The 27,408-nt window shown below is 36.1% G+C and overlaps 1 protein-coding gene across 1 annotated transcript in view; it reads left to right on the plus strand.

Annotated features, from left to right (window-relative positions):
• The first annotated feature begins 2,667 nt into the window (after positions 1-2,667).
• The window catches only part of fat2 (FAT atypical cadherin 2), an 85,427-nt gene continuing 60,686 nt past the window's right edge, over positions 2,668-27,408 (plus strand). The window contains exons 1-7 of the mRNA XM_058058907.2: positions 2,668-5,918; positions 9,385-9,696; positions 16,405-16,463; positions 18,000-18,311; positions 20,008-20,215; positions 24,609-24,748; positions 26,352-26,414. Of these exons, the coding sequence (XP_057914890.2) occupies positions 2,687-5,918; positions 9,385-9,696; positions 16,405-16,463; positions 18,000-18,311; positions 20,008-20,215; positions 24,609-24,748; positions 26,352-26,414 (4,326 nt within the window). The 5' untranslated portion in view covers positions 2,668-2,686. The remainder of the gene's footprint in view (positions 5,919-9,384; positions 9,697-16,404; positions 16,464-17,999; positions 18,312-20,007; positions 20,216-24,608; positions 24,749-26,351; positions 26,415-27,408) is intronic.

Consider the following 27,408-nt stretch of genomic DNA (forward strand, 5'->3'; position numbering starts at 1 on the left):
TTAAGTATATTGAAATAATACTTCATTCATCAATAGTCAATTATTCGACTATTAATAATTAATAATAAAAAATTAATAAATACAAAAAGTAACTCAAATGAAATATTTTTTATAAATAGTAAATACTAAATTCTATATTTTGTAAATATTTTGAATACAACTATTTAAATAACAATTCTTTCATCAATAAATTAATTATTTTCAAATTACATTATATCATACATTTAAATTATTGTATATCATATGCAATCATTTGAACTGCAACTATATTTAATTAAAAAGACCATCATAATAAAAGTAGAATATGGTGGTGGTAGTGTGATGTGATGTGGTGGGCCGTCTGTTGTTGACCTCAAGTACTACTACTACTTCTAATAGTACTACTAATAATAATAATAGAAGCAGGCAGTCCATTCAGCAGTAAGAAAATGCAGATTAAAGTAAAGCGTCTGCGAATGCGTCCCGATTACACAATTCCTTAAATCTGCCCTGAAACCCAAACAGTGACCCGACGCCGCTAATCTGATCACATCCCACCACGTCCCCTGATAAAAAGCCCCCATGTCCGTCACCCTCCGCTGACGCTTCTAGCGCCAGCCGACCCGGAGAGACGATGGCTGGATGTACGGCGACCGGCGAATGTTTGCACGGGAACATCCGAAAAGACAGATAGGAGGCGGGATATGCATCGTGATCGACACGGCACGACTCTATCCAGAGCAGGCAGTTTACACGTAGATCACAAACACATCGCACACACGCGGAGTCGTCCTCCCGAGTCGTAATCCGCAAACGGATCGCTGTGATGATTTAGTAGAAATCATCTGAGTCGTAACTTGTTGCCGGTGTTAGTCTGTCAGTGGAATAATTACCAGAAGATATGAAGCTACCACCTGTCTGAAAATAAAAAACGCTCCCAGGCAGTTTTTTTTTTTTTTTTTTCTCTTCTGGAACGCCGGTCAAAGCAAGTCGGAACAAGAGTCCGATGCCATTGTGTTTGATTTTGTTGCCTTTGGCTGACTGGAGGCTTGGTCGACTCACACTACTAGAGTATAAAGTGTGCACAACTGTGGAGGCCCAAGCTGATACTTCTCTTTGTCAAAGAACACCATCGAGGGAAAACAAGTAGAACTTCAACCTTGACTCGGAATTGCTTCAAATCATTCCGTATGCATAAATCGCATTATATTATTCATATAGAATCAATTCACCGCATTACATTTCCATATGTATTCATTAAAACACATGCATTTCATATTCATAGCAGTACCTGAAGTACGTACTCTCACACACACTGATACACCGGGTATACACTTTATATACAAAATACAACACATATTCATTTATAGAATACCTAAGACACAATATATAACATATAATTGTGTTTATGCTAAGTAAATATTATACATAAAATACCTGTGCCACAATTTATGCTTCATAATTCATAATATGCTACAATCTAATGGCTTATAAATTGCCTATGCTGAGAGCTATTTCTTTATAAAGTGCGTAAATAAGTACTATGCTGGCAGTACTGATTACTCAGTATTAGTTTTTTGCAAAACTCTTGTACACACTGATAAAAAAATACCATGCTCCAGCTTAGGGGTGTACCAAGTGGGGGCCATGGGGGCCAATTACAGTGGGGTCTGTTTCTTTATTGTCTCGTTCTAAAAATATACACTACCGCTCCAAAGTTTGGGAAGACTTGGAAATGTTTTTGTCTTAAATTACACATTCTCAGATATTTGTGTATCGTTTTTGTGTCCTTGTTAGACCCAGTTTGTGCTGCTCTCTGAAGGGAGTAGTTAACAGCATGGTATGAGATTTTAGTTTTAGTTTCGATTTTTTGATGGCTTTTCTAATCATTTATTAATTTAATAATTTAAAAAAAACAGCAAAAATGGAAAAATAAACCAAAATAAAGTCAAAATACTGAGACAAAAAAGTTGTACCATAAAGATGTTTTTTAAATTAACAAAATGAATGAAATGAGCGGTAGTGTAATTTAATAAGAAAAAAACCCCAGCAAAAATGGAAAAATAAACCAAAATTAAGTAAAAATACTGAGACAAAAAAAATTGTACCATAAAGACGTTTTTTAAATTAACAAAATTCATGAAATAAATGAAAAAACATGTGTAATTTTATGAGAATAAAGTCAACATCCCTTTAGTAACATAAAACTGATATATTTTTGAAAAAAATTTTTTTTTTAAAGTTGTAATTTTATGACAAACAAAATAAATAAAGTTATTAAAGTTCATAAGAAAAAGTTATGTTACTGAAATAAAGTCAAAATATTACAATACGTCACATCAGTTTTCGGGAAGACATAGGAAGTTTTGATACAAAGCAGAGTGGCGGTTGTAAAAGTTGTCATTTTATGACAAACAAAATAAATAAAGTTTATAGGAAAACGTTATGTGACTGAAATAAAGTCAAAATATTACGATAAATAGTATACGAGAAGAAATATTCATAAAGAAATGTAATAAAAACAGCTGGGATTTTACGACAATAAAGTCAAAATATTGCAAAAGTGTTTGGTGATGTCGATGCTAACCGCTAACACTATGGACTGTAAAAGTAAAAAAAAAACCCTCAAGTAAAATACTTCCATCATGTACTTTAAAACATGTTTTTTTTGTGTTTCCCTTCCAGGATCCGAAAACTATTCCCAAAAATGGCCTCATCGGCAGCAACCATGCTAGCCTTAGCGACAATCCTGCTAAGCGTGACGCAATGTCAAAGTGTGATGGCGAAGCTTAAAGCCCGCCCCCCGCTGAGATTCACGCACCATCTCTACAACGTCACCATCAACGAGAACTCCCCGCCGCGCACCTACGTGGCCACGCCGGTGAAGATGGGAATCGAGATGGCAGATCGACTTTGGCGAATCAAATACTCGCTCGTTTCCGGAGATGACGCTGACCTTTTCCAAGCGGAGGAAGTCAAAGTTGGCGATTTTTGTTTCCTGAGGCTAAAAACTCGAGGCAGCATCTCCGCACCGCTCAACCGAGAAGTCAGGGACATGTACACGCTAACCGTGGAGGCCACGGAAAGAACTTCGGAATTCCAAGCCAAGACTAAAGTGTTTGTTCGGGTTGTTGACACCAACGACCTTAAACCGCTTTTCTACCCCGCTTCGTACAACGTCGCCATCAACGAAGACGCTCCACTGCAGTCTAGCGTCGCTAAGGTTAGCGCTACGGACGGCGACATCGGCAGCAACGCCGACTTTTATTATTCCTTCACCGTCAGATCTCATCCGTTTGTCGTCGATCCTTTCAGCGGCGCCATTAGCCTCTTCAGGAAACTCAACTTCACCCGAGCGCAGAGATACGATCTCACGGTTTTAGCCGAGGACAGAACCAAGAAAATATCCGGTGTTCAGAAATTCGGGAATGTTGCCAAGGTTACCGTGAAAGTTCAAAAATCTGCTATGTTGTCTCCGGTTATTAAGTCTCCGTCTGCGCCTTCGGTATCCGCAGATGGTACGGTGACTATCAGTGTCCACGTCCAAACGGGACTTAAACCCGTCGAATCGTTAAGTGTCATTGACGGTGATCCTCATCGATACTTTGAAGTAATCCCTTTGGGATCACAAGGGAACCACTTCCAAGTGGTTTCAACCAAAAACATAATCTGGTCGCAAAGTCCATTTGGACTTAATCTGTCCCTTCAAGCCAAAGACAGAAGTTCTCCGAGTTTGCTATCTCCTGTTGCAAAAATCCACATTCCGACTTTTAATTACATTCCGATGACATTCCCAGAAGACACCTACATTGTCCGTCTCAGTGAGATTTCCCCGCCGAAAACATTTGTCGTGAAAGTTTCAGTCAACCGCGACGACGTCACTTATAGCATCAAAAGTAATCCAGATAGCTCGAAATTCAAGATCAACCCCAAAACCGGCGTCATAACAACCAGGGAGTCGTTCGATTACGAGAGTCAGGTTCGTTATGAGTTCGATGTAACGGCGAATGAAGGCGAAGCCGAGACTCACGTCGTGGTTGAGATCACCGACGAAAACGACAACAACCCGAACTTTAAGATGACTTCCTATCGCGCGACGGTGGACGAAAACATCGCGGTCGGTAGCAGTATTTTAAAAATAGAAGCCACCGACGACGACGGAGCGGAAAATGGATTCGTAACGTATTCGATTTCCAACTCAGATGTTCTGCCTTTCATAATAGACCCGTTCACCGGCGTTATCTCGACATCGGAACACTTGGATTACGAGTTGATGAAACGTTGGTACCATCTAAGAGTCTGGGCGTCAGACAGCGGCGAACCGTTCAACCGGGTCAGCGAATGCCCCGTGACGATTACGATCAACAACATAAACGATAACATTCCTCGATTTGAGAGAATCGACTGCAACATCACTATACCTCCGGATCTCGAAGTCGGTAACAGCATCGTTGAACTCTCCGCTATCGATTTAGACGAACTGCAACAGCTGAGCTACGTCATCGAATCCGGCAACGAGCTCCAAATGTTTGCTATTGATTCCGCGTCGGGGGAGGTCACCCTTAAGCAAGGCATCCCACCGGGAGTAAATTCATTCAATTTAGGAGTTGTGGCCTCAGACGGAGAAAATCACTCCGAGGAAACCGTTGTCAGGGTAACGGTTACCAGCAGAGGCGATGAGACAACAATTCGCTGTCGGGAAACGGGCATTTTCAAACAGATCAAAGATAAACTGATAGAGTCCATCAAGCCGATTTGGACCGACACCGACGAAGACATCTTCTCAGGAACTCACATCACTAACAGTCACTCACCTAAGTTTGATCCCAGTATTCCCAGTTCAATTGATATTCCGGAGAACCACCCGCTGGGATCGGCGATAGTTCAATTCAAGGCCTCGGACCACGACACGGGTTTTAATGGCATGCTCGTTTACGGCATCTCAAGCGGGAATGACGACGGGTGTTTCTCCGTTGACACCGTCTCCGGAGATCTCCGTCTTCTGTGTCCGTTGGACAGGGAAGTTAAGGAGTTCTACATCTTGAACGTCACCGTGTACGACTTGGGAACGCCGCAAAAATCTGCGTGGAAGTTGCTAGCGGTGAACGTGCTCGATATCAATGATAACGCTCCTGCGTTCGATCAACCCAGATATGTGGTACGCATCCCCGAGAACACAGAACTGGACTCGGTTGTTTTTACAGCTCGGGCTACAGATCCGGATGCAGACTCAAGCGGGAACGTCAATTACTCACTTCTAACTTCTAATGACATGTTTCGGATCGATGAAGTGAGCGGCGAGGTGATAGTGACGGCTCATTTGGATCGAGAAACTTCGCCCAGACACGACCTCTGGATTGAAGCCAGGGATCAATCCCGACTCGATGCCTCGATGTCCTCCAGTCTTCACCTTGTGGTGGTGCTACAGGACGTCAATGATAACCCGCCGACGTTTGTACCAAAGATCTACAAAGTCAAAGTTCCTGAGGATGTCCCGGTAGGGACCTTACTGGTCTGGGTTGAGAGTGTGGACTTAGATCTTGGTAGTGGCGGTCTAGTGACCTACAATCTAATGAATACAGAGAGTGGGATCTTCCACCTTGATGCATCCACCGGTGCCTTGACGCTCGAGAAGGAACTGGACTTTGAAAGACGTCCTTCTTATAATCTCACAATCCGGGCAGTGGACCACGGTCTTCCACGATCCCTGTCGTCATCGTGTTTTGTTGAGATTGAGGTTTTGGATGTGAATGAGAATCTCCACGAGCCGATCTTCACTGAGTTTGTGTACGAGACCGGAGTGGAAGAAGACGCGGCTGTAGGGACGTCGGTGCTGACTGTGACGGCTTCGGACAAAGACCTCGGCAGAGATGGAGTCATCAGGTACCACATCCATGACGGTTCTGGTCTGGGAGTGTTCGCCATTGATGAGGAAACAGGTAAGAAATTGATTTTAATCGTATAAAAATATCAAAAACATGTACGGCGACGCCGGAGGCTTACCGACTTCCAATTTGATTCCGCTTACTTTAACTTCCTGTCTTCTCTTCGCACCTTGTTCTGTTTTTGACACCCACACCGCTTGTTGATGCTGATCCTTCTTTGGGAAGACGTGTAATCCACACAAACATAAGCGTAGACTTAATCCTTTTGATGCTTGCTGAACTGATCTGAACTCAAAGTGATGGCCCAGCCAGGTTTTGAACCTCGACTCAAACGTGAAAGTCATGAATTTCCAACAAAAACAGTTTATTGCTGGAGTGGCAATAAAGTAATGAAATATGAAACAATGAACTCAATCTAGTCTGGACACCACCCAAGTGGGGCGTTCCAGGCATGCCCAGCAAGTAGGAGGCCGACTTAGGACCGGCTGGACGGATTATGTCTTCCAGCTGTTCTGGGAACGCTTTGGTGTCCTCCCGATGTAACTGGAGGATGTGGTCAGGGACAGGAAGTCTGCGGTTTTTCTACTGAGACTACCGCCCCCCAAAAAAACAGTAGAATGGATGGTTAGTTCGAGTCCTGGGCGGTACGTGGGGCAGCCCGAATCAGGCGGGTTACAGAAGGAAGTTTATAACTAACAAAAATGAGACACGAAACAAGAACTTAGGTCTGGAGGAACCATGAACCATGATCTGGTGTCTTCTTGGTCTGCATGAAGGGCTTATGTGAGTCCTCTTGCCTGGTCCTTTTGAGTCCAGGGCGGTCCGTGGGGCTGCCCGAATCAGGCGGCTTACAGAAGAAAGCTTGTAGCTAACAATAACACGACACGAAACAGGAACTCGGTTCTGGAGGAACCATGAAGCATGATCTGGTGTCTTCTTGGCCTGGATGAAGGGTTTATGTGAATCCTCTTGCCTGGTCCTTTCGAGTCCAGGGCGGTACGTGGGGCTGCCCGAATCAGGCGGGTTACAGAAGGAAGTTTGTACCTAACAAAAACCGGACATGAATAGGGAACTCGGGGCCTGGAGGATCCATGAAGCATGATCTGGTGTCTTCTTGGCCTGGATGAAGGTTTTATGTGAATCCTCTTGCCTGGTCCTTTTCGAGTCCAGAGCGGTACATGAGACTGCCCGAATCGGGCGGCTTACAGAAGGAAGCTTATAGCTAACAAAAACGAGACATGAAACGGGAACTTGGGTCTGAAGGAACCCATGGTCTGGAGGGACCATGAAGCATAATCTGGTGTCTTCTTGGCCTGGATGAAGGGCTTATGAATTATGTGGGTCTGCCCGAATCAGGCGGGTTACAGAAGGAAGCTTGTAGCTAACAATAACACGACACGAAACAGGAACTTGGTCCTGGAGGAACCATGAAGAATGATATGGTGTCTTCTTGGTCTGGATGAACGGTTTATGAATTATGTGGGTCTGCCCGAATCAGGCGGGTTACAGAAGGAAGCTTGTAGCTAACAATAACACGACACGAAACAGGAACTTGGTCCTGGAGGAACCATGAAGAATGATATGGTGTCTTCTTGGTCTGGATGAAGGTCTTATGAATTATGTGAATCTTCTTGCCTGGTCCTTTTGAGTCCAGGGCGGTACATGGGGCTGCCCGAATCAGGCGGGTTACATATGGAAGCTTATAGCTAACAAAAACAAGACATGAAACAGGAACTCGGGTCTGGAGGAACCCATGGTCTGGAGGAACCATGAAGCATAATCTGGTGTCTTCTTGGCCTGGATGAACGGTTTATGAATTATGTGGGTCTGCCCGAATCAGGCGGGTTACAGAAGGAACCTTGTAGCTAACAAAAACGAGACATGAAACGGGAACCCGGGTCTGGAGGAACCATGAAGCATAATCTGGTGCCTTCTTGGCCTGGATGAAGGGCTTATGAATTATGTGGGTCTGTCTAAATCAGGTGGCTTACAGAAGGAAACTTGTAGCTAACAAAAACGAGACACAAAACGAGAACTCTGGTCTGGAGGAACCATGAAGGATGATCTGGAGTCTTCTTGGCCTGGAGGAAGGGCTTATGAATAATAATAATAATAATAATACGACATAATAATGCTGCAGAACAGGTTCATTTTTATTCTATTCCGATGTGGTTTCTCCTGTTAGGACGGTCTGACACGGGCACGCTTACACAACAGGATATTCCTCTGGGCTTGGACAAGGTGGTTTGTCTATTTTTTCCATCAGCATATCTTTCACAGAGGAGGCCCCCGCGACCCCTCAACAAATGATGGCGCATTCCATTAGCCTGCTGCTGCACTTATGCCTCAGATAAAATCAGGGCAAATTGAGTTCCCTGTCAAACAGGAACGATGCTCGAAACAAAAACCCTCAGGATATCAAAACGCTTCAGGAGGAATATTTGTAGAAAATGGATTGATTGGCACATTTTTTTAAAGTTTTTTTTCAAGTTAAGTTGGAATGGGAATATGGACGCCGAGTCCCGACTTAATTGTTTGTCTTACAGAAAGTTCCTCACTACTGGCTTTATTCAGCTTAAAAATAAAAATAAAAATAAAAATAAAAATAAAAATAAAAATAAAAATAAAAATAAAAATAAAAATAAAAATAAAAATAAAATTTTAAAAAAATAATTAAAAAAAATACATTTTATTAGGAAAGCAGGAAGTGAACAAATGTAACAGTTACCCACAACGACAACCATTGTTTCACGGCATGGATAAAAATTGGCTTAAAAAAGTATTAAAAAAGTCATAATAAAACTTAAATTATATTATGAAAGCAGGAAGTGAACAAATGTTGTTTCACGGCATGGCTACTGAAAATTTTTCAAGCATGGACAACGTTTTTAAGCTATGATATTTTTTTTATAAAAGCATAGAAAAATATGCCTTTTGTCATCCTTTTGCTTTATTCAGCTTAAAATTAATTTTTTAAGCTATATTTTTCATAAAAGCATAGAAAAATATGGCTTTTGTCATCCATTTGCTTTATTCAGCTTAAAATTAAAATTAAATTATTAAAAAATTAATAAAAAAAACTTAAATTATATTAGGAAAGCAGGAAGTGAACAAATGTTGTTTCACAGCATGGCAAAAAAATTAAAATTAAAATTAAAATTAAAATTAAAATTAAAATTAAAATTAAAATTAAAATTAAAATTAAAATTAATTTCAAAAATGAAATTATATTAGGAAAGCAGGAAGTGAACAAATGTAACAGTTACGTCACCCATGAGGACAACCGTTGTTTAGCTATGACATTTTTTAAAATTAAAATTAAAATTAAAATTAAAATTAAAATTAAAATTAAAATTAAAATTAAAATTAAAATTAAAATTAAAATTAAAATTAAAATTAAAATTAAAATTGTACCGTCGACTTAGAAATAAGTCTAACAATGCTTGGCCTTGATTAATAATGAATCATCAGTTTTTAATGAACAATCAGTGCTGACTTTGCCCCCCTTTTTGTCCCACAGGAGTGATCCGAACTTCTCAGAAGATGGATCGGGAGAAAGTTCCTCACTACTGGCTTTCTGTCTACGTCACGGATCTGGGAACCGAACCTCTGTCCTCGTGGACGCATGTCTACTTGGACGTCCTGGACGTCAACGATAACGCTCCAGAGCTTTCCCAGCCGGTGTACTTTGCATCCGTCCGGGAGAACTTGGGAGCGGTCAAGTCCGTCATCCAGGTCTCGGCCACTGATGCGGACGCGTCGTCCGAGGATAAACTTTCCTTCCAGATACCGGAATCTCATCAGACGTACTTTGGCATCGATGCCCAAACAGGTAAATAACAAGTAGAGATGCTGTTTTCTGGTATCATGCGGTAAATGTGAATATTTAATGAATAAACAAACCCATAAATAAAATATTTACCAATTTTATGGAAATATTTCTGACCCAAAATATTTTTATAAATACATAAAATCTAAAAACAAATTGACAAATAAATTGTTGTATAACACATAACATAGAAATCAATAAAATACAATCTAATAATACTAATGAATTGCTAAATAAATATTATTTTCTCCAAATACATAATAAATAAATAATCAGTTTCCCTCCTTTTTTTATACCGCTTGACCTCACAAATATAAATACATAAAATAAAATATTGAAAAAACTTATTTTAGAAATAAATACACACATTATAAAGAACGAAAATACTCTATAATAATGTGACATTATTATTATTATTATTATTATTAAAATATTGATACTATAAATACATACAAATGACATAAAATACAAATAAAGTACAATAGAATCATGAAATATTGATAAATGTGACATTTATAAATACATAAATAATACATTTAATAATATATAAAAATATATTTTAGCAATAATGAAATATTTGTAAATAAATACTATTTTTTTAAAATATATAATTAACACAATAAAATAATTTTAAAAATGTGTATTATAAAAAATAAATTAAATACATAATAAATGATACAATATTGATAAATGCTATTATTATAATATAAATAATTAAAAGACTGTATAATAGTAATAAAATATTGATGAATTGTGAATTTTTTATGATGCATAAAATCCATTGTTACACCCATTGTCCTAGCAAATAAAAATAAATATAATATTAATAATAATGAAATATTTATGAATAAATATTTTGTATCAGTGCATCACATATAAATAAATAATAATAATAATAATTGCGCGGAAAAAAAAAGTGCCAGCAAAGGCTAGTGTCGCTTATGTTGACAACCGCAAACGTCAACTTAAACGGGTTCCATGCAATAAAAATAAACGTATGCAACGAGGTGAATTCCCCCTACGATAGAACACGTAGTAACAGTTATGTCGCTCGTTATAAAAGCCGACCCTCGGGCCGCTTTAACGACTAAACACTAAAAGAAACCATACCTTCTCCTCCTGATGCTGTGCAGGTAATGTTTATGTACGGCTTACAAATTAGTTGTGAAACCCTGCGAGGCGTTTCAGAGTACACTATGGCGCCGTGCTGCGACATGTCAGGCCTGTGTTAGCAGGCGAGACAAATACACACGGAATAAAAGAAGTAACCAGATGCCACCTTAAAAATGTTTGCATTGGAATGTGCCTTGCACAAGTCCCACAAGTCCCAGGGACTGATTTTAACGCCGATGTCACGCACCCACGAGGGCAACCGTTGTTTCACGGCATTGGTACTGGACATTTTTCAAGCATAGACGACGTTTTTAAGCTATGATATTTTTTATAAAATATGCCTTTTGCCATCCGGTTGCTTTATTCAGCTTAAAATTAAAATTAAAATTATTTAAAAAATAATAAAAAAACTTAAATTATATTAGGAAAGCAGGAAGTGAACAAATGTTGTTTCATGGCATGGCTACTGGAAATTTTTCAAGCATAGACGACGTTTTTAAGCTATGATATTTTTTATAAAATATGCCTTTTGCCATCCGTTTGCTTTATTCAGCTTAAAATTAAAATTATTTAAAAAATAATAAAAAAACTTAAATTATATTAGGAAAGCAGGAAGTGAACAAATGTTGTTTCACGGCATGGCTACTGGAAATCTTTCAAGCTTTGACAGCGTTTTTAAGCTATAATATTTTTTATAAAAGCATAGAAAAATATGCCTTTTGTCATCCATTTGCTGTATTCAGCTTAAAATTAAAAATTTTTAAGCTATGATATTTTTTATAAAAGGATAGAAAAATATGCCTATTGTCACCCGTTTGCTTTATTCAGCTTAAAATTAAAATTAAAATTATTCAATAATTTATTTAAAAAAAAACTTCAATTATATTAGGAAAGCAGGAAGTGAACAAATGTTGTTTCATGGCATGGCTATTGGAAATTTTTCAAGCTTTGACAATGTTTTTAAGCTATGATATTTTTTATAAAAGCATAAAAAATATTCCCTTTGTTATTTGTTTGTTTTATTCAGCTTAAAATTAAAATTAAAATTAAAATTAAAATTAAAATTAAGGTTATAAAAAATTATTTAAAAAATATTTTAAAAAATTAATTTAAAAAATGAAATTATATAAGGAAAGCAGGAAGTGAACAAATTTTGTTTCACGGCATGGCTACTGGAAATTTTTCAAGCATAGACAACATTTTTAAGCTATGATATTTTTTATAAAAGCATATAAAAATATGCCTTTTGTCATCCGTTTGCTTTATTCAACTGCGCCACAGCGCAATATCAAGTTAGCACATTCGATTCAAAGCAGAGTGGGGGTTTTGTACACAGCAGCTTAACCCTTAAGCCTTTTCATTTAATGGAAAATGAAAGTAAACTGAAAACAAATCAACAAAAATGAAAGCATTCCTGTAAAATCTGATTATATAATATAAGACAAATAAGTCCAAGTGGACTGTTTACCCACTCGGTTCGAGTCTGCAAGTCTGAGCAAAGGAAGCTTAGTGGAGAAAAAGATGTGTCAAACTCAAAAGAGAACTTTTTTTTTTTTTTTGTGCAAATGTCACTCGTGCGCGGCTTGAACGGTTTGAACTCGCCTGATTGCGCTGTTAGCAAACAAAAAGTGGCAAAAAAAAAAAAAAGCGCAGACCCTCTTGTTGCCTGGCGCTGTCGTCAGACTGGAGGAGAACTCGGCGGCCATGATGGACTTTGAAGTTTCCGCCGAATGAACGCAACATGAGCTGCGATGATCCCTGCGTGTCGCTACAAGCGTTGATTATCTTCCACATAGCTGGGCTGTTTGTCCACACCCTCAGGCCAGCACAGCACAGCACACGCGGGGACGGGGGGACGGGGGGACGGGGGGACGGGGGGTGCTGAAAGAGCAGTGACATTTTTCTAAACAACAAGTTATTTGGTCAAATGTCACGATGCTAACGATGCAAACGTCTCAGTGACAAAATCCGAGTTCTTCGTGGGAATTGAACAAAAGTCAACATGCAGCGACCGTATTCCCGCCCACGGAGATGACATCACCGTCCTCATCGCTAATGTTCAGCTATTAAAGCGTTCAAGCCTCGACAGCCCCCCCCCGAGATGATTTTTTTCAAGTCCAAAAAATGCCACAAGCAGGAAACATTTCATTTGTATCGCTCGCTGCACGTCGCCGTGGGACGCCAAACCGTGTTTGTCGTCTACGTAACCGTGGTTTCCATGTGCAAGACATCTGGCAACATGTAACAGTTATTCTGTTTCAAAGTCTTCTTTATCGTCTGGACTGCTGATATGTAGAAATACTGTCATCATCTGATCTGGTAGCTATGATGCTATGACGTCACAATTAAGGGACATAGAAATCATCTGTTCCAGGGTTAAACTGTGGCCATCGGAATATACGTAGTTATAAAAAAAGAAACTAAAGTAAACTAAAATAAATTAAAGTTAACTAAAGTAAAGTAAAGTAAACGAAAGTAAACAAAACTAAACTAAATACAACAAAACTAAACTAAACTAAACTAAACTACAACAAAACTAAATACAACAAAACTAATCTAAAATAACTGAACTAAACTAAACACAACAAAACAAACCAAAACTAAACTAAACTAAACTAAACTAAACTAAACTAAACTAAACTAAACTAAACTAAACTAAACACAACTAAACTAAACTAAACTAAACTAAACTAAACTAAACTAAACACAACTAAACTAAACTAAACTAAACTAAACTAAACTAAACTAAACTAAACTAAACTAAACTAAACTAAACTAAACTAAACTAAACTAAACTAAACTAAATACAACAAACTAAACTAAACTAAAGTAAACTAAACTAGACTAAACTAAACTAAACTAAACTAAACTAAACTAAACTAAACTAAACTAAACTAAACTAAACTAAACTAAACTAAACTAAACTAAATACAACAAAACAAACTAAACTAAACTAAATACAACAAACTAAACTAAACTAAACTAAACTAAACTAAACTAAACTAAACTAAACTAAACTAAACACAACTAAACTAAACTAAACTAAACTAAACTAAACTAAATACAACAAACTAAACTAAACTAAACTAAACTAAACTAAACTAAACTAAACTAAACTAAACTAAACTAAACTAAATACAACAAACTAAACTAAACTAAACTAAATTAAACTAAACTAAACTAAACACAACTAAACTAAACTAAACTAAACTAAACTAAACTAAACTAAACTAAACTAAACTAAACTAAACTAAACTAAACTAAACTAAACTAAACTAAACTAAACACAACTAAACTAAACTAAACTAAACTAAACTAAATACAACAAACTAAACTAAACTAAACTAAACTAAACACAACTAAACTAAACTAAACTAAACTAAACTAAACTAAACTAAACTAAACTAAACTAAATACAACAAACTAAACTAAACTAAACTAAACTAAACTAAACTAAACTAAACTAAACTAAACTAAACTAAACTAAACTAAATACAACAAACTAAACTAAACTAAACTAAACTAAACTAAACTAAACTAAACTAAACTAAACTAAACTAAACTAAACTAAACTAAATACAACAAACTAAACTAAACTAAACTAAACTAAACTAAACTAAACTAAACTAAATACAACAAACTAAACTAAACTAAACTAAACTAAATACAACAAACTAAACTAAACTAAACTAAACTAAACTAAATACAACAAACTAAACTAAACTAAACTAAACTAAACTAAACTAAACTAAACTAAACTAAACTAAACTAAATACAACAAACTAAACTAAACTAAACTAGACTAAACTAAACACAACTAAACTTAACTAAACTAAACTAAACTAAACTAAACTAAACTAAACTTAACTAAACTAAACTAAACTAAACTAAACTAAACTAAACTAAACTAAACTAAACTAAACTAAACTAAACTAAACTAAACTAAACTAAACTAATCTAAATACAACAAAACAAACTAAACTAAACTAAACTAAACTAAACTAATCTAAATACAACAAAACAAACTAAACTAAACTAAACTAAACTAAACTAAACTAATCTAAATACAACAAAACAAACTAAACTAAACTAAACTAAATACAACTAAACTAAACTAAGCTAAGCTAAGCTAAGCTAAGCTAAGCTAAGATAAGATAAGCTAAACAAAACAAAACAAAACAAAACAAAATTTTCATTTCAATGAATGAAATTTCATTTCATTGAAAATTAAATGCTAAAAATGAATGTAAAATTCGATTTATATAAAAAAAATTGGAATAAAAAGAATTGTCTCATTCCACTAATAAATCATAAATCATAATTACTCAATAAAAATCCACCAATTCAGAGAAGTTGCGTTAAAACAACAGAATAGAAGCTAGAATGATGTTAACCATGTGGTCTAAAAAAAGGGGGGGGGGGCGAGACAAAGGAACACCACGGTCCCGACATGCCAGACAAATCTGTTTACCTTCACGAGGCGTTCACTGACCGGGTGAAAGCAGGCGCTGACTTGAGGATGATTCTCGCGTCTGCCGCTAATGACTAAAACACACTTTCTAATGTGCCCCACCTGTCCTAATGGCGAGGGGGGGTTGTTTGCTTTGCTGGAAAAGAGTCTGACAGGACTCAGCGGGGTCTCACTTCACAACCCCCGCGTCCCCCCCCCCCCCCCACAGTGTGATCACGTGATCACGTCTTCAGTGAAAGTAGCCTCAATATTAGCTTGAATTGCTGTAAAACTATCATTAGAAAAATATGAAATATGTTTTGTTTCAGGTTGTTTTCCTGAAATATCTTCGTAATGAAATTTTTTCATCATTTCATATTCCCGGTATTCCCAAAAAAACATGTTTTTAATATCATGCCATTCACATTTTTAACTTACTTTTTAGACATTTTAAGAAATTTTAGTTTTTGTGTTACTACCCCAACCTTCCATAAGTGGGTCAAAAATGACCCGGTCAGGTTGTTTTCTTGAAATATCTTTTTCATCATTTCATATTCCCGGTATTCCCCAAAAAACATGTTTTTAATATCATACCATTCACATTTTTAACTTACTTTTTATACATTTTAAGAAATTTTAGTTTTTGTGTTACTACCCCAACCTTCCATAAGTGGGTCAAAAATGACCCGGTGAAATTTTTCATCATTTCATATTCCCGGTATTCCCAAAAAACACGTTTTTGCTATCATACCATTCACATTTTTAACTTACTTTTTATACATTTTAAGAAATTTTAGTTTTTGTGTTACTACCCCAACCTTCCATAAGTGGGTCAAAAATGACCCGGTCAGGTTGTTTTCTTGAAAATTTTTCATCATTTCATATTCCAGGTATTCCCAAAAAAACATGTTTTTAATATCATACCATTCACATTTTTAACTTTTTTAAAATGTATAAATGCATTCAAGAACAACACACACACACAACTATAATGTGTTTGTGTAGCTGCAATCACGTCTATGTGACACACACACACAACATAAACACACCTACAATAACACAAGCAGTGTTTTTGTTGAGGGCTAATTAGCTTAGCACACATAACATCAGTGTTAATTCCGTGTGTGTGTGTGTGTGTGTGTGTGTAGGTGTTATCAGCACTCTTGCAGCGTTGGATCGTGAGGACAAACCTGAACACAGCATTGAGGTGAGACATGAAACTTGTTGTGTTTTATTGCCATAAAAATGGCCAAAAGGAACCAAGGTCCAAACTAATGGAAAATATGTATTCAATGTTGCTATTGAACATTAAAGAATCAGCATTAGCATGGAAGAAATGGAAAGTAATCAGAAAAAAAAGATCATATTGGTATAGAAAGAAAGTAAATGGCATTGGTAGCAAAAATAAAAACTGCCAAAAAGTCATTGGTATCCATATTGAAAAAAATTGTAAAAAAGTAATTGGTAATGGTATCAGAAAATTATGCAAAAAAAAAAATGCAAAAAATGCTAGTGTCATGTCAACATTGTGGAAAAAAAAATCTGTATTGGAACTGGGAATAAAATCCAAACAAGTCATTATTATTTAAAAAATAAATAATTTATTATTATTATTATTAAAAAATAATAATATAAAGATTTTTTTTGCCAAAATAGTCATCATTATCAAAAATGTCAATATTGAAAAAAATATTTTTTAAATGTAATCAGTATCTTTGCCAAAACAGTCATTGGTATTGAAAAAAAAGTAATAAAATCATAATAAATAATACATCATGATAAATAATTCACAATGATAAATAATAAAAAATAAAAACAAAATAATGAAAATAATAAAAATAAATAATAAATACAAAATAAAAATACTAAATACCCAATAATAAATAATAAATAATAAATAATAAATAATAAATAATAAATAATAAATAATAAATAATAAATAATAAATAATAAATAATAAATAATAAATATTCACTGGTATTGAAAAAAAGTAAAAAATATATAATAATAATAATAATAATAATAATAACAAACAATAACAATAAATAATGATAAATAATAATAAATAACAATAAATAATAATAAATAGTAATAAATAATAATAATAAATTATGATAAATAAAAATGATAAATAATAAAAAATAAAAACAAAAATAATGAAAAAAATAAAAATAAAAATAAATACTAAATACTAAATACTAAATACTAAATACTAAATACTAAATACTAAATAATAAATAATAAATAATAAATAATAAATAATAAATAATAAATATCTGCCAAAATATTCACTGGTATTGAAAAAAAGTAAAAAATATATAATAATAATAATAATAACAAATAATAACAATAAATAATGATAAATAATAATAAATAACAATAAATAATAATAAATAGTAATAAATAATAATAATAAATTATGATAAATAAAAATAAATTTAAAAAATGATAATAGTAATAATAAATAATGGGAAAAAATGGCAATGACTGTCATCGGTATTGGTATAGAAATAAAATGATTTCCAAAAGTAATCAGTCTTTACCCCAAAAAGCTGTAAAAGTCGTTGGTATTGAAGATGATACATCCCAGTGTCCATGACACCTTGTTGCGTTGAATCAAGCATGGAATGATACGATGACGAGATCCCCACAGGCTTCGTGCCGGCAACCACAATGAAGGCTTTATCCCGCCATCTAAAACGATATTTATACATCGATATTCATCACTTTGTCCAACCCACAGGTCATCGTGTCAGACAACGGCTCTCCGCCATTGCGGTCCACCGCCACCGTGGTCATCAGCGTCCTGGACGACAACGACAACCGGCCAAAATTTACCGACAAACTCTTCCACGTTAAATTACCCGCTCAGCGTCACGCAGCCGGGATGCGGGAAGTCTGCAGGATGGTCGCCGAGGACGACGACGAGGGTTCCAACGCCCGAGTCGCGTATAAATTACAAGACGGGCAGGACGACAGATTCGATGTTGACCCGTTGACCGGAGTGGTGACGTCGCGGGGGGATTTCTGGCCTGGGAACTACACCATTCTCACGGTACTATTGACCGTTGTTATATTACGGGGGGGGGGGGGGGGTAAAGTTTGGTTTCTTCCATCCGTGCATTTCTACATTTTATTACAATAATCAGATATGTTAAGTCGACTCAAAGCTTCTTTTCATCTTTGGTCTTTGTGGAAAAAGCGGGGGGGGGGGGGGGGGGATTTGCAGCATAAAAAAAACCGCTGCAGGATTCGCTGTGACATCAAACAACACGATCCTCTGCTCGGTAAAAAAAAAAAAAAAAAAAGAAATGTCATTAAAAAGTCACCCTCTTGATTTTGAGCGTGTCTTCAGACAATGACGGAAAAAAGGTAGTTTTTTTTTTTTACCCCCCCTTTCTCACCAATCGAGGGAAACTATCACAATGCGCCTCCCGATTCGGTGCCACAATGACTTTGTAATGAGGCTATAAATATTTAAAGGCCGAGCAGAAGCGGCCGCGGTTCTGCTGTGAATTAGTCGTCGAGTATTTCAATAGCAGGGACAGGTGAAACTTCTCCATGGATCAACAAGCCTCTTTCATTCTACTTGCTATTGTTATTAGCCTGTTAGCTAAAGTTGGGTAACCCCGTTCATTATTAAATAGCCACCTATACATAGAGTCGGTCTTGTATGGATGGAGTCATAGTCAGTGAGTATTTTTTCATGGCATAAAAATGCCCTCAAAACGAGACAATAAAAATTTAATCATGTTATATCGGACAAAAAAAAAAATGGCAGAAAAGTAGTCTTGAATAAATATGCTCGAACGGCATCTCGTACTTCGGTATGTGACAAAAAATAAAAAAATATTTAATAAAAATAAAAAAAATGAAAATTAATAGTTTAATAGTTAAAAGTTTAAAAAAATATATAATTTCTTTATAATAAAAATTATATTAGGAAAGCAGGAAGTGAACAAATGTAACAGTTACTGATTGTAAAAATTTAAATTAATTAAAAAAACTTAAATTATATTAGGAAAGCAGGAAGTGAACAAATGTAAAAGTTACTGATTGTCAAAATTTAAATTAATTAAAAAAACTTAAATTATATTAGGAAAGCAGGAAGTGAACAAATGTAACAGTTACTGATTGTAAAAATTTAAATTAATTAAAAAAACTTAAATTATATTAGGAAAGCAGGAAGTGAACAAATGTAACAGTTACTGATTGTAAAAATTTAAATTAATTAAAAAACTTAAATTATATTAGGAAAGCAGGAAGTGAACAAATGCAACAGTTACTCATTGTAAAAATTAAAATTAATTAAAAAAACGTAAACAATATTAGGAAAGCAGGAAGTTAACAAATGTAACAGTTACTGATTGTAAAAATTAAAATTAAAAAACCTTAAATTATATTAGGAAAGCAGGAAGTGAACAAATGTAACAGTTACTGATTATAAAAGTACCAGATGGAGGGGTAGGATTTAATAAGCTTTGCTTCTTCCTACTCCTTTTGGACATGTGGAACTGTGAACTGATTATGTGATGCATTCAATTGTAATCTGATGCATGTTCAAATGAAATTAAACCATTACCGTTACCCCCAATTAAGAAATATTTTTAATAAAAAAATTAAAATTAAAATTATAATTTAAAAATTATTTAAAAAAAACTTAAATTATATTAGGAAAGCAGGAAGTGAACAAATGTAACAGTTACAGAATCCTACATTGAACACTGAACGAGTCTCATATGACTTTCCAGATAAAAGCTACGGATCAGGGCAGCCCATCGCAGTCGTCCACGGCCAGGCTGGACATTGAGTGGGTGGAGCCTCCGCCTCCCTCCACGGACCCCATCACCTTCGAGGAGCCCCATTTTACTTTCGCCGTTATGGAGACGGAGCCTGTGACGCACATGGTGGGCATCATCATGACGGAGACGTATCGGCTGAGGTGGTTCCACATCACAGGTGAGGACTGCTGACTGTGCTCCCAACTCCCTTGACATCATCAACCAGCTTTTGAAAAAGTGATAGTTATCAAAAAAGTTATTGGAATCAGTATTAGAAAAAAAATACCAAAAAGTCATTAATATAAAAAACAATGGCAAAAATGTAATCATATAGCATTGAAAATACGGGATATAAATTTACATATAAGTCGCTCTGGAGTATAAGTCGCAGGAACAGCCAACCTATGATAAAAAGTGCGACTCATAGTCCGGAAAATTTGGGATATAAATTTATATATAAGTCGCAGGAACAGCCAACCTATGAAAAAAATTGCGACTTATAATCCGGAAAATTTGGTATATAAATTTACATATAAGTCGCTCTGGAGTATAAGTTGCAGGAAGAGCCAACCTATGAAAAAAGTGTGACTTATAGCTCGGAAAATACGGAATATAAATTTACATATAAGTCGCTCTGGAGTATAAGTTGCAGGAACAGCCAACCTATGAAAAAACATGCTACTTATAGTCTGGAAAATACGGTATATAAATTTACATATAAGTCGTTCTGGAGTATAAGTCGCAGGAACAGCCAACCTATGAAAAAAAGTGCGACTTATAATCCTGAAAATTCCATATATAAATTTACATAAAAGTCGCTCTGGAGTATAAGTCGCAGGAACAGCCAACCTACGAAAAAAAGTGTGACTTATATAATCCGGAAAATTCGGTATATAAATTTACATATAAGTCGCTCTGGAGTATAAGTCGCAGGAACAGCCAACCTACAAAAAAAAGTGCGACTTATCTAATCCGGAAAATTCGGTATATAAGTTTACATATAAGTCGCTCTGGAGTATAAGTCGCAGGAACAGCCAACCTATGAAAAAAAGTGCGAGTTATCGCCCGGAAAATTCGGTATATAAATTTACATATAATTCGCTCTGGAGTATAAGTCGCAGGAACAGCCAACCTATGAAAAAAATTACAACTTATAACCCGGAAAATATGGTATATAAATTTACATATAAGTCGCTCTGGAGTATAAGTCGCAGGAACAGCCAAACTATGAAAAAAAGTGCGACTTATAATCCTGAAAATACGGTATATAAATTTACATATAAGTCGCTCCGGAGTATAAGTCGCAGGAACAGCCAACCTATGAAAAAAAGTGTGACTTATATTCCGGAAAATACGGTAATTGATACAAATGCCAGAAAGGTAAAAGTGCAGGTCGAGAAGAGAGTGATAGATGAGTGTTATGATATGCGATGATATGGTCCTAAGTGCTTCCACTGTGATGGATGAGGAGGATGAAGAGGAGGAGGAGGAGGAGAAAGGGGTCGCGGTGTCAGCAGGGCGTTCTCTATCAGCGAGGATAAATCAGCAGCATTCCGCCTCTCATCACCTGCCAGATGACCACAGGCGGGATGACCGGCCTTTTTTACATTCCCCTTCTCTTGCCGGCGCACCCTGCGCTTCGGCTTTTCACCATCCGCAACATTAGAAGAAGGCCTCAAAGAGTCCAAAGGTTTATTTAGTTGATGTGGAAATTCACTTTCTGACTTTGGGAATGTGAAAGGCATGAAGCGACGCTTTGCCGCTTCCCGCCGGGAATGCCGGCGTGCGCTCAGGCTGCTGCTCTTTGTTTGCCAAATCGACTTCCCGAAAAAATACGTCGCACCTCGACATCACAATCTCAACCTCAAATTCATTTCTGTATTAGGAATATCGAAATGTAAAAAAAAAAAAAAAAATTCCGACTCACTTCCTGACCGGAGTTGCTTCCGTACTGGTTCTTATCAGCGTAGAGCTCATCCCAGTCTTGTTGTGTCAGCGGACTCCACTCTTCTTCCTGATATGATCGAGTGTTCTTCTTCCCGACGCTCCGCCTCGCTCCTCTCCAGCATCACAAGCATGATGATTATCGCTGCTCTTTTACAACTCTTTTCCGGGTTAACTCCCGCAGACGAATACAGAATTCCATGAGTTCTGTCTGCTAAAAAAGCAACAGACGAAATGGAAGTGAGGGCCATGCTGACGCTCCCGATGGGCGGACGCCATGTTTGGTGTCAAACTGGGCCAAAGGTCAACATGGCATCCTTTTATTTTTCAACCTGTGGAATTCTGTGGAAAAACTTTGGGACAGCCTTGCCTTGAGTGGAATCCAGCCAATCACAGGGCACATATAGACAAACAACCATTAATAATAATAATAATCATCATCATAATATTAATAAGTATAATCATTTATCAATGTAGTTATTTCATTTGTTTACAAAGTGCTGCTGAAAAAAGCATACAAGCACATAATAATAATAATAATAAGAAAATATAATAATAACAATAATAATAATGATAAAATATAATAATAACAATAATAATAATGATAATAATAATAATCATTTATCAATTTTGTTATTTGATGTGGTCTGTTCTTTACAAAGTGCTCCTGAAAAAAGGCACACAAGCACACAATAATAATCATAAAATAATAATAATAAAAATAAAATGAAAAAATAATAGTAATAAAAAATACTAATAATTTATAAATTTTGGTATATGATGTTGTCTGTTGTTTACAAAGTGCTCCTGAAAAAAGGCACACAAGCACATAATAATAATAATAATAATAATAATAATAAAAACAATAATAATAATAATAATAATAATAATAATACTCAATTTCGTTATTTGGTGTGGTCTGTTGTTAAAAAGTGCTCCTGAAAAAAGGCACACAAGCACATAACAATAACAATAACAATAACAATAACAATAACAATAACAATAACAATAACAATAACAATAACAATAACAATAACAATAACAATAACAATAACAATAATAATAATAATAATACTCAATTTCGTTATTTGGTGTGGTCTGTTGTTTACAAAGTGCTCCTGAAAAAAGGCCCACAAGCACATAATAATAATAATAATACAATAATAATAATTTTATTAGTAATAATAATAAAATAATTTATTATTAATATTATCATTTTTATTATTAATGAAATAATGAAATGGATAAAACAGCAAAACCATGAAAATGTTGTCTTAAGCCATGATGCCAGCTTGTAACGAAATACTTTGGACAGAACGAGCGGGCCGTATTCAAACACTCGGCGTACCGGATGTGGCCCCCGGGCCGTAGTTTGCCCACCTTTTGTCTATCATGACTGTTTCAAGTTGCCATGTTTGAAACCGAGGCAGAGTTGGCGTTTGTGCAAAACAGAAAGTCCAAGTTTATTAAATCGGGAGTGCATAGGCGAGAAGTGTGGACGGCTAGCTAGCGCGACACCAGGAGACCAAAAATATTCCAAAAAAATGTTCCAGGAGATAATATTTTTATGATCCATAGAATGTATAGATGGATGTATTATATGATATTTGGCCATGTGCATCCATCCGGTCTAAGACAAGGGTGGTCTGTTCAACGTGCAACGCATCCCGCCTCCCTGACCCTGACCCACATAAATATTCCGAAGAACGTCGGCAGAGATAAGTTCAACTCCTGCATGAATCTCTCTTTTGTTCCCTGGCACCGTGGCTGTTTTTTTCCCTTCGCAAACATTAACCTTGACGTTATTTTTGCATTGCCAGCTCCTGAGGGAAGGGAATAGAACCCGCAACCTTGACAACCTTGACCGTGTAAATGACTAAAGACTAAATCATTAGCATTAGCGCCCGTTGGAAGAGTCGTCGGTGTGTTGCCCCCCCCCCCCCTTGTGAGCAATCCCGCTGTCGCTGAAAGGCTTCCTGACGTGCGTCTCAACAGGAAGTCGATTCCGGGGAGTGAATGTAAATCAATTAAAGAGCCCGGCGTGGATCAGCCATCTTTGGAGTACTGCGGTCTTTCGCTTTATTCGTTAAGGCGGAACCGACAGAAGCGGACTCGATGGTTTATTGATCATGAGAATGCACGTTTAGAACAGAAGATGGACAACCAATGGCGGAACGTCTTAATAAACACCATCTGGACCAGCAGGCGTGGCGTTCCGAAAAGACCCTGCAGGAGGTAAAAAAAAAAAAATGGAGGCAGAGAGGAAGAACAGGAGGAAGGAAAAGACAAATGTTTGCAGGAGAAAACAAACAAACTGGCGGTCAAAGTGATTAATGAAACATGCATGTGGGGGGAGGCGGGGCGTGTAGAACATGGCTGCAGGCGTGTTTTTTGTTCAGAAGAACATTTGCACCATTTTTCATTTTCACAACCAGAAAGCATCCGTTGTGTCGCCATGACGACAGAATGGACATATAACATATCATAACACACATCAAATCCGTGAATAATAATTTCAATAATTACTCATTTCATAAAGAATTCCAGTCCAATTATTTTGAACGCTTAAAAAACTGAGATGCTCTGAACTTCAGAGCTTCCCTGAACATGTCGCCTGCTTCCCTCAGGCGGTGATGAGGAAAAAGACTTTGACATCCAGAGGAACTCCGGAACCATCTACATCGCCCGCCGCCTGGACGCCGCCCGCCGCTCCAATTACAACTTGACGGTGCAGGTCACCGATGGCCACCACAGCGCCACCGTGCAGGTTAGTTCCATGAGCTGGAATTTTCAGGATTTCAGAAAATCTATGAACTCAAAATTTTGCAACGCAATTTGATGTAAGTCATCCCAAACTTGGCTGGAATTTTCAGAAAATCCATGAACTCCGAATTTTGCAACGCAATTTGATGTAACGCAAAATTTCATGAGCTGGAATTTTCAGAAAATCCATGAACTCGGAATTTTGCAACGTAATTTGATGTAACTCAAAATTCCGTGAGCTGGAATTTTCAGAAAATCCATGAACTCCGAATTTTGCAACGCAATTTGATGTAACTCAAAATTCCATGAGCTGGAATTTTCAGAAAATACATGAAATCAGAATTTTGCAACGCAATTTGATGTAACTCAAACTTCCATGAGCTGGAATTTTCAGAAAATCCATGAACTCAGAATTTTGCAACGCAATTTGATGTAACTCAAAATTCCATGAGCTGGAATTTTCAGAAAATCCATGAACTCAGAATTTTGCAACGCAATTTGATGTAACTCAAAATTCCATGAGCTGGAATTTTCAGAATTTCAGAAAATCCATGAACTCAGAATTTTGCAACGCAACTTGATGTAACACAAAATTCCATGAACTGGAATTTTCAGAATTTTCTGAAATTCTATTAACTCAGAATTTTGCAACGCAACTTGATGTAACTCAAAATTCCATGGGCTGGAATTTTCAGAATTTCAGAAAATCCATGAACTTGGAATTTTGCAATGCAATATGATGTGACTCAAAATTCCATGAGCTGGAATTTTGTGAATTTGATGTGACTCAAAATTCCATGAGCTGGAATTTTCTCCATGAACTCAGAATTTTGCAACTCAAAATTCCATGACCTGGAATTTTCAGAATTTCAGAAAATCCATGAACTCAGAATGTTGCAACGTAATTTGATGTAACTCAAAATTCGATGAGCTGGAATTTTCTGAATTTCAGAAAATCCATGAACTTGGAATTTTGCAATGCAATATGATGTGACTCAAAATTCCATGAGCTGGAATTTTCTGAATTTGATGTGACTCAAAAATTCCATGAGCTGGAATTTTCTCCATGAACTCAACTCAGAACTCAGAACTTGTTGTAACTCAAAATTCCATAACACAAACAACCATAACCTAAAACCGCTGGAACTCGGAATGCAGCAATTCCAGATTTCAGTAGTCAAAATGCCGTAACTCGAAATGCGGCAACTGCTATAACACAAAATATCGTTAGCTATAGCTATAGCATGAAATGGGATAGCATAAAATAACAACACAAAACATCGCATTTCAAAATATCATAATATAAACCTCCACCCCTCCAAATTCCATAAAATGAAATTCCATAAAAGGGAATTTCATGTTCTGTTTTGTTCCCGTCACACTTCTTTGGTTTTGAGTCCAAACTCGCGTTAAGGAGGCGGGAAGAACCACGAGCTTCCTGACTCCGCCGATGCGGTTTGATTCATGGCACCGCTGAGTCAGGGTGAAAATAATCTGCCACTGTGATGTCGGATAACGTTCCATCTCCGCTGCGTGTGCGCCGGCCTCCATATTGGATTTCATTTCTAACCGTTCCGTTTTTTGTGTGTGTGTGTTCCCAAACGCAGGCTTACATCCGAGTGCTGGACATCAACGAGCATCGGCCTGTCTTTCTCAAGCCCCTTTATGAGGTGTGTGTGTGTGGGGGGGATTGCTCTCCTTTTCCAATATCTGGGAATAAATTGGAGGATTAGAGGTTTCCTGTAAATACAAAGTGAAAGAAACCTGAAGTGGTTTTGGGAAAGCTGCCTGGAAGCAGATGGATGGCCTTAAAACCAGCCGCTAGCCGAGGCTGAAAACTGATAAAACTGGAAAATGGGAAGTTTTAGAGTCAGCGATTCACCAGGAAGTGAGTCGTTTCATTATGTTGAACAACATCTTAGCAAGGGATCAAACAATGCAAGCACATTTAATCCCAAATGGATGTCGGAACGCTTTTATTGGATTTACAACACTACCGCTCCAAAGTTTGGAATGACTTGGGAATGTTTTTGTCCAGTCTGAGACTAGTAGTCCGGCTACTATGTAGTGCAGCTGCCAGGTGACGACCTGTGAGGCGTCTTTGTCTTAAACTACACACTCTCAGATATTTGTGCAGCGTTTTTCTGTCCTTGTTAGACCCAGTTTGTACCGCTCTCTGAAGGGAGTAGTTAACAGCATGGTAAGAAATTTTAGTTTTAGTTTAGATTTTTAGATGATATAAAAAATTTTTTTAAAAATATATAATTTTAAAATATAAAAAAATATATATAAAAAATATAATTTATATATATAAAAAAATAATATATATATATATGTACCGTATTTTCCGGACTATAAGTCGCACTTTTTTCATAGATTTATATATAATATATATTAAAAAATATAATTTTAAAATATTTTAAAAATATATATATATACAGATATATTATATATATATTTTTAAAAATATATATAATATATATATATTAATATATATATATATATTTAAAATATATTTATGTACCATATTTTCCAGACTATAAGTCACACTTTTTTCATAGATCCTTCTTTATATATAATATATATAAAATATTTCAATATATATATAATATATATTAAAAAAATATAATATATATATATGTATATTTAAAAATATATATAATA

Source organism: Doryrhamphus excisus, linkage group LG23, assembly GCF_037039965.1.
Source record: "Doryrhamphus excisus strain RoL-2023G ecotype Guam linkage group LG23, RoL_Dexc_Guam_v1.1, whole genome shotgun sequence".
Taxonomy (NCBI): Eukaryota; Metazoa; Chordata; class Actinopteri; order Syngnathiformes; family Syngnathidae; genus Doryrhamphus; species Doryrhamphus excisus.